At 41.2% G+C, this 14,712-nt stretch overlaps 1 protein-coding gene across 5 annotated transcripts in view; it reads right to left on the bottom strand.

The window, feature by feature from the left end:
* Positions 1 to 4,465: 4,465 nt before the first annotated feature.
* FAM120B (family with sequence similarity 120B) overlaps positions 4,466 to 14,712 on the bottom strand; it is a 35,749-nt gene continuing 25,502 nt past the window's right edge. For 4 of the 5 annotated variants that reach the window (XM_053382455.1, XM_053382454.1, XM_053382458.1 and 1 more), the window contains exons 7-11: positions 13,185 to 13,391; positions 11,892 to 12,000; positions 11,358 to 11,498; positions 8,586 to 8,635; positions 7,030 to 7,373 (exon numbers count right to left, since the gene is read on the bottom strand). In XM_053382455.1, coding sequence (XP_053238430.1) covers positions 8,586 to 8,635; positions 11,358 to 11,498; positions 11,892 to 12,000; positions 13,185 to 13,391 — 507 coding nt within the window. In that variant the 3' untranslated portion in view covers positions 7,030 to 7,373. Of the gene's footprint in view, positions 4,995 to 7,029; positions 7,374 to 8,585; positions 8,636 to 11,357; positions 11,499 to 11,891; positions 12,001 to 13,184; positions 13,392 to 14,712 lie in introns of those variants that run through there. The other variant, XM_053382457.1, reaches the window with a different exon arrangement.

Genomic DNA, 14,712 nt, shown 5'->3' with positions numbered 1-14,712 from the left:
AAGTACAAATAACACAATGCACATTGTACAAAGAGTATATTAAAATACAACCTGCCCTGGGCATAGTATTCTTAGGTATATATTTATTTAGGTGCTATAACCACTTTGACGTGGTTCTGATTTATTTTTTGTTTCGTCTATGTACATGTATGTGTGTGTGTGTGCGTATATTTGTGATTTGATCTCAATGCAAATATATTTTAATTATTTTGTTATCCGACTGTGCATTTCCGAATATATTTTCTCCTTTGTGCTACAGCTCCCCATCCCTTTTATGTACCTGCCATATCAGCTGACATTGCTGTGATACCCTGTCTATTTTGATGGACTTCTTTTGAACAGTTTTCCCCAAAGGAAAGAATAACACTGAATGCCAGACTTCTACTAGGCGAGGTCCAGGCATTTATTTTTTTTGAGATACCACTGGAGAACTGCTGGTGTAAAGCAGAGTACTTTACGTCTGGGCATTGTAAATAGCCGTTCTTAGATACTGCAAACATAACAGAACCAACTCTGGCCTTGCAGTGCAAAGTGCACATTTTCCTTTGCCTTGAAGCCTTTTATAAGCATTGCAGGTGCCTGGAAATAACAGGGGGAAACAGAGTCTCTCCACCCTCACTCCCCCTTTACTGTAGTTGTAGGGCTAAGAGACTGAATGCTTTGTAATGAAGGTATATTGTAACATTTCTCACCAGGTGGCACTTTGTTAGCAACAATTAGATCCTGATTGATCTTTGAAGGGCTAATTCTTACATGTTTTGCAAGGGTCCTAGAAGGAGCAAGTGTTGAGTGGGAGCACTTTAAGAGTATTAGTGGGGTGGGGGGGTGGGGAGAATAGAGCCTCAATACATTTGCAATACAATGACCGTGTCTCCTTTGCACCCCCTTAGCAAGCATTAGTTAGCACAGTAATTTGCTCTTACTCCTGTTATTATCCCCTCAGGAACTAATGGTCACTTTATTAATTAGTTGAAAATTGTATTCTAGGTCAAATGGCATCTTTGTTCCTCTATTGTTGCAAATTGCTACTGGTAGGCCCCGATAAGTGGAAGCCTTGCTGCAAAATGGGAATGATCCTTTGCTTTTCAAGATAAAGACCATGGGCCAGCTGCGCTTTCTAGGGCCACAGAAGGGGTTTCAAAATGTCTAAGCACAGTGTTTCCCAAGACTGGCTTTTAAGCAATCACAGATTTCTAATCATGGTCTGATCGTGTTATTGTATGTGTTGATTTTTCACAAAGCAAGTTGTCTCCAAATGCATTGCTTCTCTCAGCTCCTAGGTAACTGGGCCTGGGTTTTGAACGACGACAAAAAAAAATCACACGCTGCCCCAAGGCACTGACTTAAGTTCATGACTGGCGTTTTTACTTTTCAGTGTTCCTTCGTATCAACAATGAAACTAGCACACCTTATTTGACGTCCTAGCTTGTTCTTAATAAATCCCCAAGGTTGAGTAAGCTGTGCTATCACAGCTGTTTGGCTTTGTTTGAAAGCAGGCACATTGCAGTCATGCTTTAAGTTGCCCTGTGCTGCTAAGGGAGGAAGGGTGAGGTAAAAATGAATAAATTCCACTTGCAAATGGTGGCGGAACCATAATATCAGTTAAAATATTTAGGCCCACAGTAATGCCCTCTCAAGTAAAGGTAGGTAAAGGACCCCTGGATGGTTAAGTCCAGTCAAAGGCGACTATGGGGTTGCGGTGCTCATCTTGCTTTCAGGCCAAGGGAGCCAGCATTTGGCCACAGAAAGCTTTCTGGGTCATGTGGCCAGCATGACTAAACTGCTTCTGGCACAACAGAACACCATGGCGGAAACCAGAGCGCATGGAAACACGGTTTACCTTCCCGCCGGAGCGGTACCTATTTATCTACTTGCACTTTTACTTGCTTTTGAATTGCTAGGTTGGCAGGAGCTGGGACAGAGCAATGGGAGCTCACCCCGTCGCATGGATTCAAACCACCAACCTTCTGATCGGCAAGCCCAAGAGGCTCAGTTGTTTAGGCCACAGCGCCACCCGCATCCTCTCAAGTGCAGGTGAACCAGGACCACACTGTTGTTTTTTGTGAACCAGGGAGTTGAACATACAGATCTGAAAGGATTTCCCCAAGTCTTGGGGTATGCTCACATATAATTGGGGAAATCATATCACTATCAGTGCATTTGTATGCTGTTTTCCTGCAAGATTATGTCCAAAGCAATAAACAGAACATTTTTCTTCAAAAACAAAACAATGGCAAAGAGCCACAATGTCAATATGTAAAAACCTAAGTTTGAATTCACTTAATACACCTGATTAGTGGAAGGAAGGACTTCTGCTTGTGCAAGGGAGCTTTCCCTCTCCTTCCCCTGAAAATTGGATCTGCAGGGTCGGAAGAACAACAGAGGATTGTTCTATCTGCAAGCTGAAATGCTTGTGCAAACTGTGTGGGATATTTAATTGCAGTCAAACCAACAATTTCCGTTTTGCCAGATAGGCACATGAAGGGACAGGGGCTCAAAGAGCTTTCCTGTAAACTCGTTAGAGAGAACTCTGTAAGACCCCTCCTCTCTGTGCCCAGATGGCAAGAAGGCGTAGCCATTTATGCTCCTCCTTGCCAGGACACCCTCTCGCTCTGCTCATCTCCACCATGCCTACAATGTGAGATCATTGCAAGTCTGAGCTCCAGTTCAGGCTCCATTTTTAACCTAGACTTAAGTACGTCTTAGTAACTCAATTACCATGTTAAGCCTGCCTGAATGAAGCAGCTGTGTCTGTTACTCTTCAAGACGTATTCTGAGTAACTGTTATTTTTACCTTTTACAAGACTGTGTGTGATCACAGTGTATTGAACGAAGTTATATGGTATCTTGGGAACCACTATGAAGTATATCACCCTATAATAATAATAAAAAGTGATTTTGGAGGATAACATAAATTACAATTATGGAAAGAACAACAAGCCTTCAACAGTTATCATTTATTTGCATGCCACCTTTCCATAGTTATAACAGGCTCAAAGCAGCTTACAACATGAAATGAATTACAAAATGCCTCAAAAACTGGTAAACTCCGAGAGCACATCGGCCAACAATTGACTAAGAAGAAGAAGAAGAAGAAGAAGAAGAAGAAGAGTTTAATCACTGTAAAACAATTAAACTTCTCTCATGGAATGTAACAGGGTGGATGAACAAGATCCAAGACAGTGATTTCTGTTCCTATCTACAAACACATGACATCATCTTTCTTCAAGAAACCTGGGCTAAAGAGGGCACTATGGTTGAATTACAGGGTTTTACAAGTTACACCCAACCAGCCCTTAAAACTGCAAAGTATGGAAGGCCTAGTGGGGGGCTGGCGGTGCTGGTGTCAAACTCTCTTAATGTATCAATTCAACAGTGTCCCTCGTTGACCACCCCTAATTTTTTTAGTGTTGTCCCTTTCTGATAGTCTCCTGAGAAATACTTATTGCATCTGTGTGTATATACCTCCAGTAAAGTCTTGTGGGGAACTGAGATCATATTGGGATGAACTTGACCAACTACTCAAAAGTATAGACTCTCTGTCACCTAACCCTCGGTTTGTCTTGGGAGGTGACTTCAATGCCCGGATCGGCCTTGTTTCCCCACAAAATACAATATTATCTAGTCTAAACTTGGAGGACGAACCTGAAATCTGTCAGAGGGCAGCAATGGACACCACCTCTAATCGCGCTGGGAAACATCTTTGTGAACTTATAATAAAGCATAACCTTTTGTTATGCAATGGGCACGGTCAAGGGGATCAAGAGGGTTATTTTACTTTTATCTCCCCCAGAGGATTTACTAGCACCATAGATTATATCCTAACATCTAATAATGTGCCAGTTAACTGAGATACCTTCAGGATAATTCCCAGAGCTGAAAGTCACCACTTTCCACTTGAGTTATCTCTGACATCATTCTTTTCTCCTGCCTTTCCTAAATTATTGGATGAAACAGAATATCTGATGCTTGGAAATAGAAGGTTAAAATGGAATGCACAGGTCCAAGAAAAAATAATTCAGATCCAGGATTCCCATGAATTTGCTTTATTAAAGGGGGAAATGTTGTTAGAAACAGGAAACGTAATTGGACTCTATGAGAACATAATCAACCGAATTACAAAATTACAAAAAAACTAAAACTAAATTTAAGTCATAAACAATAAATGAAAATATCTCAATAAGGATACAATAAACCTGAAAAATCCCCACATAATTCATAATACAACAAAAATCCCCAACAAAAGCTTCCCACCTCCTGGTCCCTGGTCCCTCCTGAGCAGCGGGTCTTGTAAGATGGCCTCTGGCTCCTTCTGCAGTAGCAGCAGCTTTTGAAGCAAGAGTCAGTCTGGGCCCCACCCTCCCAGGCCAGGTGGAAATAGGCCAGCAAAGCAGGGAGTGGATATTGTGGGTCTCACAGCAAAGATGGCCCATACATATATGAAGATGTATGGATTCTTTTTGGGGGGAGAGGGGGGATTCCCTTGTCCCACTGCAGCCCATCCCCTACATCATATGCTTTTCTGAGGTTCCTAACTCTCAGCAGGAAGCTATAGAGGATGAAAGGATGGGAGGTGGGGAGTTCTATTTACAGAACAGAAATTAGGGTCCAAGCCATGGTACATTTTGTCAAAAGCAACCTTGAACCCAAAATTGAAAGAAAATTAAGAGGGAGAGAAACAAAAGCCTCAATGATCAACAAAGAAATAGTATATCGATCCTAAAAATTGTGAAGGTTACTTAAAAATAAGAAGAACCAGGAAGTCTAGTAATAATAAGATGTCATTGATACACACAGCAAATAACACAAATTAAACATCATGTACTTGGAAGGCATATACCATGGAAATGCAGGCTTAATGCAAGAACGTCACAAATAATAAAACTATAGGTGAGACAGAGAGATGATAAGAAAGGGAATTGATGAACAATTAAGCCATAGGGTAAGGTAATGTGGATTACAAAATGATATTCAAATCCTCATTTAAGTCCATCCTAGATGAGCAAAATTTTAAGATATAAATGAACATGAAATCTACTTAGCATATAAATACAGCCAGCAGTAACTCTAATCATAAACTTCTTGAGCAAAATGATTTTTTATGAGATAAGCCAGTGCGCTCCATAATTACCTTGTTTTCAGTCTACAATTTGGTTCAACAGAAGTTTGGTTTTTATGTGCACTTTTTTTTTAAGAGCCTGCTTTTGCGTGAAGATTGTGTGACAGGGACCATATATCAAGCTTAAATTCAGGAGACAGGGTACAATCCACAATGAAGTGCTATCTGAATTGGAATTTTGCAAAAGTATAGCCATGATTATGCCAGAAGAAAACTAACAATAGTCAAACACTGCATCATTTTGACCACTGGACATGCATTCAAGATGCTTTCTGTGTACGTGAAAGTATGTATACAGTGGTGCTTCAGGTTACATACACTTCAGGTTACAGACTTCGCTAACCCAGAAATATTGCTTCAGGTTAAGAACTTTGCTTCAGGATGAGAACAGAAATCTTGCTCCGGCAGCGCGGCAGCAGTGGGAGGCCCCATTAGCTAAAGTGATGCTTCAGGTTAAGAACAGTTTCAGGTTAAGTATGGACCTTTGGAACGAATTAAGTACTTAACCCGAGGTACCACTGTATATTGTGTGCCTATTTACAAATGGCTGAGCTATTCCTGAAACTCCTAGTGAAAAGAAATGGAGATATTACTACTAAAAGATCAATTGTGTATGACTGTTTGTTGGAAGGAAGCACTGATTAGGAAATAGAAGCAGAAGAAAATACCTATTTCAGTTCCCCCAGGGTATGAAAGGACTTATCTTAAACCTTTATATGAGTCACCAGGTGCCATGCAAATTTTGGTGTGTCTTCTACAATTGGGAAAATGAACCAGAGCTAAAAAATTATCTCGCTTTGTATGAACCTTCTATGAGAGCTATTTGAAACGCCACATTTTGAATATATATTTTAACAAAGAGATCCCTAGTGATGTGATAAACTCTGGTTCATCCATACATTTTCTGCTGGCAAGATGTGCTGCTGTAATGTTAGCTATCACCTTTGTCCCACAAGGGATTGAATTAGGCTCTCTGTGCTGAAATAACTTCCAGGATACTCACTGCTGATCTCAGAGGTTTAAAAATGAGATGGCAATCTCTCTGCCTGCTGTAGCAGGGGAGCTGGCCAAAGAGAATGGATCCAAGCAATGAGCATCATCCAAAACTGGCTGGAGTTAAGGGGCCAGCCACTCTCTCACCTTGTTAGCCTGCTAACTAAATAGTATTCTACATTATTTTCTCTGCTTTTCACACCTACATATTTATAAGCACAATACTATGATGATATAGCATTGGGTTAATTTTATTTGGGAAAGCTGCATTACACACTCATCACTGCCCTTTTCTTTATTAAATGCAAACATAGTACACTCACCAAAATATAGCAAATATATAATCTTTATCTCTCCTAAAAAAGGTAAAGGGACCCCTGACCATTAGGTCCAGTCGTGGCCGACTCTGGGGTTGCGGAGCTCATCTCGCTTTACTGGCCGAGGGAGCCGGCATACAGCTTCTGGGTCATGTGGCCAGCATGACTAAGCCGCTTCTGACGAACCAGAGCAGCACACGGAAACACCGTTCACCTTCCCGCCGGAGCGGTACCTATTTATCTACTTGCACTTTGACGTGCTTTCGAACTGCTAGGTTGGCAGGAGCAGGGACCGAGCAACGGGAGCTCACCCCATCACGGGGATTCGAACCACTGACCTTCTGATCAGCAAGTCCTAGGCTCTGTGGTTTAACCCACAGCGCCACCCGTGCCCCTTTATCTCTCCTAGTTTCTCCAGAATTAAATTTCTCCCATAATCAGATTTCAAGTGTGTTTATGTTAGAATATTAAAATTCAATTCACTCTGATGCTTCAATTATGTCTTACATATGCTGTGAACTGCTTTGGGAACTCTGCTTGAAAAATAGGATGCAGTTCTATCAAAGAGATATACCAATATACATTGTGGGTACCAAAAACTGACTGCTAATAAGATCATTATTTTTTATTGGCACAAAAGCACCCATATCAGTAAGAGCTGGAAACATCAAAGATTGCCCACACCCCATTTTGAAGATTTTCCCTTTCACTATAATAAGTTTTGCTGTGTTTTAAGCATAGCTCTTCAGGTCAAGGCAAGCTACATTACACAGCTCATTTTTTAAAAGCTAGAATGTGCTTAATTGCTCTTCCAGCAATATAAATCAGTCAGTTGGTTTTAATGATTAATAATGATTAATTTTCCATACATTATCAGACCTCCTTTTCCTCTCTCACTCTTCCTCCCTCCAGTTCCACCCAGGAGGAGAATCATCTGGGGCCATCTAAAAACACAAACAAACAGTCATGGAGCTAAAGTAAGCAACTGCTCTATATATTCACAGAAAAAAGAACATTTGCCATGTTTGTGTGGCAATACAAAATGAAATGAAACTTTTGTTTGGAACTACATAGGTAAGCCCCTCCTGATCTTTATAACTCTCTAGCTGATAACAGACAAGTGTAGGTGAATGTTGATTTGCTGTGATAATTATTTTTAATTCTGTCTATGCAACAGTCGATTTTATACCTCAGACAAGGATCTCGGACCATGCACTACAAGAAGAACAACAAATATGTATGTGCTTTGGTGCTCTCAGCTCTTTAAAATAGACTACACCATGTTACGCAGCAAAAACAACAACAACAACCCTGAAAACCTGAGGGGCATTCCCTGTTGGTTATGGACAAATGTTATAAAACTATGATGCTCGTATTAATAGCTATTGTATTGATAGCTTGGTTTACAGACCATCTAGATGTAAAGTTGAACTGCCTCTGGGCTGCAATTCTGAAACCATTTATTAAGAGAATAGGAAGACATTGGGATAATGTGCTATGTATGTATGTATGTATGTATGTATGTATGTATGTATGTATGTATGTTGTGATACCACAGTTTTACATTATTTTAACTTTAATTATTTAACTATTTATTTGGGGGAGGATCAGGAGAAACATTGATAAAGAAAACTACAGCAATTGTATCAAGACCTCACCCATTGCCTCCAATGTCAACATCCACACTAGAAAATTTGGTCCTCATGTTTTGACAGCAGATGTCAAATATTCAAGAGGAAGTAGCCTTAAAGATAGTATGGCCAGTACTTTCAAATGTAGGCTATATAGGCCTCATAAACTGAAGTACAAAGGCTCCACCACTATCTTTTCCCTTGGAATGCCTGGCCTATCTTTGTTGCCACAGGGGGCAGAAAGCCAGGTGGTGGAACCCTTGGGGAGTAGGTACAGCTCTGGGGCTCAATATTACTTAGTCCTGGCTTTGTCTGGCTTTGTCTGACAGCTTTATTGAGGCAAAACTCTCATACTTGTTTTATACTAGGTACAAATTCAAATGTTTTAAAAAAAAGTAAATGGGGGCCAAAAAGAATTTTATTTTATTTTACAAATGCATCTAAAAATCTTTTAAAATAGCTTTGAAAACTTTTCATTAACTCACTTTCTATCTCTTTCCATTAATTACTATTGCAGCTATTTACTTAGAATCTTTGTCCCCTGGGAGGTTGGTGTCTTGGTCCATATCCTCGACCTGATGGAGGGAAAAAGATTATTTTTAATGCTCAAACAGCATCCCTGGTAACAGTTCAGAAATTATTTTATTCATTTTAGGATTTATTTGTTCAGTACACTTTTATCCCACCATTTAACTTGCAATCTACAGTTCAGTTGAAAGCTAAACCATCAGACAAACAAAGCAGATAAAAAAATCCCTAGATTCAACCTTAATGCCAAGCATAAAATATCCTTTTAAACTAGCACAACTCATAACAACCTAGCAATATAAACCAATAAGAAAACCCTGAGAAGGCCCAGGCAAATGGGGGAAATATCAACATAGTTGCCACCAGTAACATTTCCTGGAGAGGGCATTTCATGATGAGGGCACCGCTGCAGAGAACACCCTTTTTGTAGTACAGTGGAACCTCAGTTTTTGAACATAATCCATTCCAGAAGACCGTTCGACTTCCAAAACATTTGAAAACCAAAGCATGCATTTCCGGAAGAATTTACGTCTGGAAAACTCAATACGGAAGCAGTGTGGCACATCTGGTTTCCGAAAAGTGTTTGAAAACCAAAGCAGCTACTTCTGGGTTTTCGGTGTTCAAAAGCTGAAACGTTTGACTCCTGAGATGCTCGAAAACTGATGTTTCACTGTATTACCACCCAATATACCTCTTCTAATGGTAGGACTATGAAAAGGGATTCGTCCTCAGATTTAAGAGACCAGACAGGCTTAATTTATATCCCACCCAGGGTGACACAATGTTTTTGAACCTATATTTCTTATGTTCACACATAATTCTAAGCCAAGATGAGTGGTTTGTGCACACATCTTGAGCACTCCCCGTTTTGCTCCTACTTTCATGCAACTTGTGAACCACAAGCACCTTGACCCTATATTCCACTCCGTGGTTTCATGTAGATTTGTAAAGTCACAGGGGACATGACTGAACGCTGCGGGACCACGTAGGATACAGAATTATAATTGATGGGGAGAAGAGGTAGAATAAAAAGCTAGAAGAACATGGCTCTTTATTTACACCCTAATGGAGTTATGAATTATCTATCAACAATGGCTGTTGCAGGTAACTTTATAGACATCTGAGACCAACTTAAATGGAAGGATGCTTCAATTCACAGTCCATACTTAGCTTATTGCATGAAGCAGTTACTGCCTGCCACGGTATACTAACATAAATTTGAACTCAAATGTGCATTGCTTCAAAACTACCAGTGTATTCATGGAAAGCAGTAAGCGCTATGGAAACTGGATGTGTTTTCTTACTGAGTGTGAGATTAAACATTAGAAAATAGGCCCTGCTAAGGCAGCCCTTGAAGGTGTTTGGTTTGAATGGAGGAACTCACACTCTCCTCTCCTGGTGCCTGCCTTCTGTGAAGAAAGAGGTACGGCTTCTACTTTCTCAGAGGATGAAGTCCTATCTCTTTTAATTGAATGCCATGAAGGATTCAAGTCAAGAGGGACAATTCACTGTCCTATTAGGAAATCCAAATCACACTGCTTCCTTCCTTCCTCTCTGGCCAGTGGATGCTATGAGAAGGGGCACAACCTCTGAATTCTCAACTAGTTGTTTTTCTCTGTAATTTCTTCTGGGGGTGGGAGAAGAACAAATACCCAACACAGAACCATGTCATGGCTGGTGCCCATTGAGACTGCAGGGAGATCACCTGTAGGAGGAGCCAGAGCCAATGACAGACAAAGCCTACTAATTCTAGCTTTGTTCCCATCCTCCTCCCTGCTGAGTTCTGCAAGAGCAACACTGACACTATGGAGGAGGAAGCTGACGGGCCATGGGTTGGTTGTAGGCTGGGTGATGTTGGTGGAACAGCGACCATTTGCCCCAATGTACAGAACTCCAGAGAGAGTGCTCAGCCTCCTGTCTGCTCAGGCAACCTCAGATGTTGCAAGAGGATTGGCTATGCAGGCCTTTTTCACCCGAAGCTTTGAGAAGGCTTGGCCTGGTTCCATACTCTGTGCTGTCATAATCCTTCCAAATTACCCCAAAATCAGTCACATACAGAGATATAAGACTTTGTTAGAGAGGCAGTTGTTTAAAGTGGCAAATTAAACTTGCATTGTTTCAGCTGATAAATTAACAGGTGCTCTAAGCTTGATGTTTACAAGAGGACTAATATAGGGCTGCCAAATTGTGGTGGTGAGATGGAGGAAAATTACAGACAATTAAGTGTGATATTTTAATCACACTGAATACATCTCAGGCTTGAAAGAGGAAAACCCTTTATTGCAATTGTAAGCTCACTTTCAAGTATGTCCAAGACCCATTAAATAGAGATTCTGCACAAAAGCTCAATCATACTGAATTGGGTAACAAATTAGAATCTGAAACTGCAAGCGATTGACACAACATGCCACTGAAATTCCTTAAGAAACTGGAATAAAACAAACGACATAAAGCTTCTGCTGGAACAGGAAAAATTTGCGTGCATATGTGGGGCAGATTTAGAATATTGGAGGGAGATGCTTAATTTTGTTGTGATTATTGATGCAATAATCTATTTGTGACCTTATTATAAAATGTCACTGATGCATAATTAAGATGAGCTGGTTCCTCACCTATTCCTACATTTCACTGTATGAAGTCAGCTAACAGCTTGTCAGTGGTTAAGTTAAAGTCTTTTAATACATGCTTTTATATATCAAAATATTGATGCAGTGAAAGATTTTGCAAGTATGTAGTTGGATGCTAATCTATAAACTGCATTCTTTTTACCTGGAGGCTGGGATTCATATGAATGGCCAGGGGGCTGACGGTCTCTCCACCACAGAGAGTCACTGCCCTGATCACGATAAGGACGAGATGGAATTCTGTTTGGATTCCGAAAGTGAGTACCTCTTCCCCTTCCTGGTCTCTCTGGAAAGGAATTTATGACACTTGAAACTGCTAGCGCACTAACAAAATAAAATCCAGAGTTCTCACATTGAAAGCTAACTAACTGAAAGTTATAGCATATAAATTAATTTAAAGTTTCAGCTGATATAATTATTGATATTCTGCTTTAAGCAAAACTTGAAAATTACTAACTACTGCAATTTAAAAGCACAGAAGCAATGAACACGGTCCTTATTGTGGGCATACGTAGGACAGCTTCATATTTGGTGAGTTTTCTGTACAGATACGTATAGGAAACCATGCACACCTTCCAGGTATATTGCCATATATGTTTCTTTTCCCACACGAACTGTCCGTTAATGCAAACACACACACCTCAAAGTGGTTTGCAAAAAGAACTCACATGGCACCTACCTGTCACGAAGCTGTCCAGTCGCTGTCTGCTCTGAATTATCCTGCCTCTTGCTGAGCAAGTTTTGCAAATAAGGGACATCAGATCCTGAAACTTGGCAAGCCAAGATTCCTGCAGACAAGGAAATAACGAAAGCAATGGCAAACTCTCCCTCTCGTTTTCAGAGAAGTCACACTGAAATCCCCAGAACATTTATCTAGGCTATACTTTAGGGGCGCGGGTGGTGCTGTGGGTTAAACCACAAGGCCTAGGACTTGCTGATCAGAAGGTTGGCAGTTCGAATCCCCGCGACGGGGTGAGCGCCTGTTGCTCGGTCCCAAGCAGTTTGAAAGCACGTCAAAGTGCAAGTAGATAAATAGGTACCGCTCTGGCGGGAAGGTAAACGGCGTTTCCGTGCACTGCTCTGGTTTGCCAGAAGTGGCTTAGTCATGCTGGCCACATGACCCAGAAGCTGTACGCCGGCTCCCTCGGCCAATAAAGCGAGATGAGCGCCGCAACCCCAGAGTTGGCCACGACTGGACCTAATGGTCAGGGGTCCCTTTACCTTTACTTTATACTTTAGGGACTCAGTGCCAATACATCCTTTCACTTCTAGCTCAGCACTGTGTGCTTCCAGTCAGGTCAGTTATGTTGCAGAGCTGCTAGAGAGACTTGTGCAGTGTGATTTCAATGAGCACCTCCAGGTTCACCAAATAGTCTATGTATGACTTAAGGCCCTAATGGATGGGGAATCTCCTCCAGTCTCTGGATAATTGTCATCTGCCTGCAGAAGGATAGGTTTATCTTTCTCCCCAACCAGCACAGAAATGCTGTGAACTGCTAGCACAGGGCCCTGATCTGGATTTAAATCCTGACACTGGCTGTAAGGGACTTTGCTCTACTCTTCAGATGAAGAGCAGTATACAAATTTAATGAATTAATAATAATTAACATTACCCACCCTGCCTGGGAATGTGGCTCTCAGAATGGAAAAAGGCAAAGGAACTAGAAACAAGTAAGCTTTAGATTTTCAGCTCAAGACCAAAATAAAAAATGAAGAAGATGGTTGCGTTTATATTTTTATTCATTACATCAGCAACAGAAACAATTAGCAAGTGGGATCTCTCTTCAATTTGACAAGGTGGATTTCCACTGCTGGAAAAGCACAAAGGTTTGCAAAGGTGAAGTACTACCACTGAAAACCTTTTATTTTCCAAAGAAGACAGGGTTAGCTTTCCTAAAATAAAAATTAAACCCAAACAAAGCTTGCTTTTCTTTTAAATAAAACAACCCCCACCCCAAGCTTATGTACTTACATTGCCTTCCAAAAGATCATGTAAAGAGCATCCTCTGTGGGCTTGCAGGTATTTCGTGTGAAAGAGTTTTCCATCAAATACACTCCACGCCATTATGTCATCCGCTTTAAAGGGGAGGCCACAGGTATTATTGGCTTTAATCATCAAACCTAGGCCTCGTATGAAGAGAGAGCCAAGCTGGACACCTCTTGAATCAACCTGAGCAAGCTGTTAAAGCATTTAAAAGGGAAGAGAAAGGAGTTGTTGCCTGTGCTTACCATGATTCCGTTACAATAATATATCAATTAGCTATTGGGCTAAGCTCAAGGTGTAGCTCTACACAACTTATACCAGGCAAAGGCAAACTCAGCCCTCCAGATGTCTTGGGACTACAACTCCCATCATCCCTAGCTAACAGGACCAGTGGTCAGGGATGATGGGAATTGTAGTCCCAAAAACAGCTGGAAGGCCGAGTTTGCCTATGCCTGACTTATACCATCTTATCAGGAGGTCTGTTTCATGCAATGTAGGAATTGGGCCTTTAGTGTTGTGGTGCATACCCTTTGGAATATCTTCCCTTTAGACAGGTGCCATCTCTGAAGTCTTTTCTATGCCTACTGAAGGCTTCCCTCTTCCAAACAGCCTTTTAAGCCTCGTCTCCATCTTTATTAGAATTGTTTTTTAAATGTTTTAAATAAATTTTTTTTGCTTCCTATTTGCTACCCTTGTCTCCTTTAGGAGGAAGGGCAGTAAATACATACATAGGTACAGCAGAAGTACATTCCATAATTTTCCATTCCACTCTTTGCTTGTACCAGGGCCATATTTATGATGCAAGGGGGACAAATAAACCAGGAAGCTGCAATTACTACCCACGGCATCTGAACCCAGGATTGTTATTTGCTTCTCCCCAACAATGTAGAATTCAGAAGCCAACAACAAACCATAGCTTAGGAATGTCTTGCAATTCTGCTTTGTTAGGGGAAAACAAACCATGATCCCAGGTTCAGATGCCATGAGAAACCAAGCTTTCCTGGTTTCTGCCAGGGGAGGAATGAAGCATGCCACTCATCCCCAATGAAAGATGAAAAGCCACCAGCCTTGGCTTATTGTGACGTGCAAACAAGGCCGGTATCTCTAATTTTGACAGCAATGTTTAGTGGATGAGATGGGGATAAATGAAGCACTGACTGCATATGCCTCAAAACAGGAGCTGGAAGGAAGAATGGCTCCGAATTGTTGTCATGTGTCTTGTTGCCTTCCTCCGCCATACAGAAGATGCTGTGGCTACAACCAACCCCCCAATACAGGGAAAAATAAGAGACAAACCTATCTAATTCTTAGAAAAGTGAGGGAAAGTATTGTTGGAGTGCATCACACAAAATTAGAAGGCCACTGGACGCCCCCCCCCCCAAGTGACTGGATTTGGAGATGCGACAAGTAGTCAGACCTGCTTGTAGCTGGATATATTGTAGCTAGACATTTTGTGCTGGATATATTGGAGGGCACAGAGAGGATAAGCAAAACATTCAAATAATAAAATGCCAGA

This window comes from Podarcis raffonei, chromosome 3, assembly GCF_027172205.1.
Source record: "Podarcis raffonei isolate rPodRaf1 chromosome 3, rPodRaf1.pri, whole genome shotgun sequence".
Classification (NCBI taxonomy): domain Eukaryota; kingdom Metazoa; phylum Chordata; class Lepidosauria; order Squamata; family Lacertidae; genus Podarcis; species Podarcis raffonei.
The sequence above is the reverse complement of the archived record's forward strand: the minus strand, read 5'-3'. Positions and strand labels throughout refer to the sequence as shown.